Source organism: Octopus bimaculoides, chromosome 20 (assembly GCF_001194135.2).
Source record: "Octopus bimaculoides isolate UCB-OBI-ISO-001 chromosome 20, ASM119413v2, whole genome shotgun sequence".
Taxonomy (NCBI): domain Eukaryota; kingdom Metazoa; phylum Mollusca; class Cephalopoda; order Octopoda; family Octopodidae; genus Octopus; species Octopus bimaculoides.
The window spans coordinates 47100179-47103882 of record NC_069000.1 but is presented as its reverse complement, the minus strand read 5'-3'; the positions used below and the strand labels follow the sequence as shown (position 1 = coordinate 47103882).

At 38.4% G+C, this 3704-nt stretch overlaps 1 protein-coding gene across 1 annotated transcript in view; it reads left to right on the top strand.

The window, feature by feature from the left end:
- LOC106871287 (palmitoyltransferase ZDHHC3-like) overlaps positions 1-3704 on the top strand; it is a 53121-nt gene that overhangs the window by 40467 nt on the left and 8950 nt on the right. Inside the window, exons 5-8 of the mRNA XM_014917660.2 lie at positions 326-339; positions 1634-1734; positions 2805-2877; positions 3205-3313. Coding sequence (XP_014773146.2) covers positions 326-339; positions 1634-1734; positions 2805-2877; positions 3205-3313 — 297 coding nt within the window. The remainder of the gene's footprint in view (positions 1-325; positions 340-1633; positions 1735-2804; positions 2878-3204; positions 3314-3704) is intronic.

Below are 3704 nucleotides of genomic sequence, written 5' to 3'. Positions count from 1 at the left end.
TCTGCCTGTTTGTCTCTCTACAAAATATGCTGACCACATGTCCAGGTACCTCACTCTGCATCTGGCCACACTCTCTTGCTCGGTCTAATTGTCTCTCTGGCTATCGAGATGTCTAATTAACTGTTTAGCTATCTAGGTGTCTATATTAATAGCCAACTGTCTCTCTGTTAGTCAGCCGACCTGTCTGTTTAGCTAGCTATATGTATCTATCTTTTTAGTTAACTGTCTATCTATGTTACTGTCAAAATATTTATATTGCTTACTAATTGTCTATCTATCTAAGCGTCTGACTAATTGTCTTTCTATCAAAACAGGAAGTTTTAAGATTTTGTGCAGTATTATTTATTCACCATTACACATGTTTCATTTACTAATAGGAATCACAAAGGTTTACATGTTTTATAGACATGTAAGAAATTTCCTATTAGAAATTCTTCAGACAGAAAATCAAACAGTACCAAAAAACTGTTTCCAACTTCCTGTTATTATTTCCTGGATTTTCATCTCTAATATGTGTACCTCACATTCAACAACTACAAACTGGATTGTAATACTAGAATAAGCAGATGTGCTTTAAAAGCACACAGCTTGGATTTTAACTCTACCCACACAGCCTATGTTTCTTGCTACATAACTCTTTTGTCTATATGTCTAATCTATTTAGCTACCTAAATGTCATTCTATCTTGCTGGCTGTCTGTCTATCTCTACTCTGTCTCTATAATATTTGTTTGCAATGGTGTCTTTATTTCGTCTATACTGTTTCTCTACTGTACGTCTGCTCTATATCTCTACTGTGTCTCTACTTCCTTTCAACCTGTATCACTTTACTCTCCCTTCTACCACTAAAAATTATCATCACAGCTGTTATTATTATTATTATTATTATTATTAAGGTGGTGAGCTGGCAGAATCGTTAGTACGCCAGGCAAAATGCTTAGCAGTATTTCACTCATCGCTATGTTCTGAGTTCAAATTCCACCATGGTCAACTTTACCTTTCATTCTTTCCGGGTCGATAAATTAACTACCAGTGAAACATTGGGAGTCGATGAAATCGATTATCCCACTCCCCCAAATTTCAGGCCTTGTGCCTATAGTAGAAAGGATTATTATTATTATTATTATTATTATTATTATTCCATTTCCCTCAAGGTGGTGAGCTGGCAGACTTGTTAGTATACCGGGCTAAATGCTTTGTGGTGTTTTGCCCGCTGCTATGTTCTGAGTTCAAATTTTGCCGAGGTTGACTTTACCTTCCATCCTTTCGAGGTTGATAAATCAAGTACCAGTTGAACACTGGGGTCGATGTAATTGACACATCCTCTCCCCCAAAATGGTTGTCCTTGTGGCAAAATTTGAAACCATTATTCCATTCCCCATTCCTCTTCCTACACTCAACCCTCACTCTCCAAACTTCTATTCCTTCCATTAATGTCTCCCTAAGGGATCCTCACCCCCTACTTCTTCACTCCCTCCCTTCACATACCACACCATGTACCCTTCTTATCTTTAAGAGAGCCCCCCCCCCAACACTTTACCAATATTCGATAAGACCTCTGAACCTCTCCTGTCCTAATCCAGCCACATGTGACCCCCACTGCTCCAGTGTTTTGATTAACTAAATCTCTTGTGTTGTTCTCTGCAGGTTTGGCCTGTGTCTTTACAATATCCATGGTTCTGGTCTCGTGGGTCTTAGATCCAGTCTCCAAAAGAGATTTAAAGAATGTAAAATTGTAAGTAAAAACAGATTATGAACTCAAGATATTCTGTTGGGGGTGTGATGTGGGTTGATATGGTATGGTGAGTTGTTGGGGGTTGGGGGTTGGGTGTATTGAGGTATGTTGCAGTAATGGTGGTGGTGGTGGTGGTGTGGAGTTGTGGTATGGCTCTGATGTGATGTTCTTCAGTTGTGTGGTAGAGTATTGATGTGATGTTTGTTGTGTTGTAATACAACTGAAGGCATGCAACTCACGGTCATAAGCCCGTGAGTTCAATTCCCGGCAGCACACTGTGTCCCTGCAAAAGACACTTTATTTCACGTCGCTGCCAGTTCACTCACCTGGCAAAAATGAGTTGCACCTGTAATTCAAAAAGGGGCCAGCCTTGTCACATTCTATATCATGCTGAATCTCCCTGAGAACTACATTAAGGATATGCATGTCTCTGGAATACTCAGCCACTTACATACTAATTTCACAAGCAGGCTGTTCTTTTGATTGGATCAACTGGGATCCCTGTCGTCATAACCAACAGAGTGCCAGGTTTTTGTTTCTTTTTTATTACAGTAGTGTGGAATGGTCTTTGTTGCTGTTTAACCCCAGGTCAGATCTAATCTGGCAGATATTTCATCAAACAATATTCCAAGTGTGGCCATCTTAATTTCTTAACGATTTTTTTCTGAATTCATATAATTCAAAATGTTGTTTGTTGTTGTCTTTTTTTTATAGAATGTAGGGAATAATTTGAGGAAGATGTAACTGCTATTTCTAGCAAGTGACCATAATGTAATATAGGATTATCTTTTACTAATCCCAAAGGTGGTGCATTAGCAAAATCATGGAAACCTCAGAAAAAATGCTGAACACTATTTGTTCCTTTATTCTACATTCTAGTTTCAAATCCTACCAAGGTCAGCTTTGTCTGACATGTTTCCAGGGTTGATAAAATAAAGTACCAGTCATGTATTGGGGTAGCCATAATTGACTATTCCCCCTCCCCTCAAAATTGCAGACTTTGTACCTGTGTTAAAAATTATTATTGTTATTATTATTATCATCGTTAATTCTGTTTCATTAATTTCCAGATTACATTCTGTTGCCCTTGTGGCTGAATCTTTAGTGTTTGGGCTGTTTGTATTGGCTATTGGATGTGACCAGGTAAGTGACCACAGACGGCTGTGTTATTATATTAAATGGTCAGTTCTATAGACTCAGACCAATAAAAGGGGTGGAATGGTGAACTAGATATAAAGGATTAGATTAGCCAAGGTCAACTTTGCTTGTTGTCCTTTGGGGTTTGCTAAAGATAAATAACCTGTCAAGTACTGATATTCACTTACCTCTCTCTCTCTTTCTCTCTCTCTGGCTCTTTCTCTCCTTCTCCCTCTTTCTCTGTCTCTCCTCCCTCCCTTCCCATACATCTTCTATATCTATAACTATGTCCAGTAACCTCTCTCTCTCTTTCTCTTTCTCTCTCCCACCCAGGTATCTTCTATATTCAATGATGAAACTGCTGTCGAACACGTGAAAAAAGAAGAATACAGACGACCCCCCAGGTCGAAATATCATTTATTACAGGAAGTTTTTGGTCGAGGTAACATTTTTAATTTCATACACATACACGCGTACATGTAAATACACTCACACACATACATATGTGAAAACATATACACTTACCCACATACAGACACACATACCTCCATACTAATACAATATAGACGTACACATACACACACTTATATTCATAAACACACACTCTACTACACCCACTTCACACACATATCTTAACAACACCAACAACAACTACACCAATATTAGTACAGTGTTGTTGTTTAACCCCAGGTCAGTCCTGATCCAGTAGACCTATGATCAGGACATCGCATCTTTTATTCCAACGTCTACAACTAAAAAGAGTTCTTCTTTATCATGTAGTAAAGATAGGAATTGAAGGGGATTTAGCTGCTATTTCTAGAATGTTGGCCAAT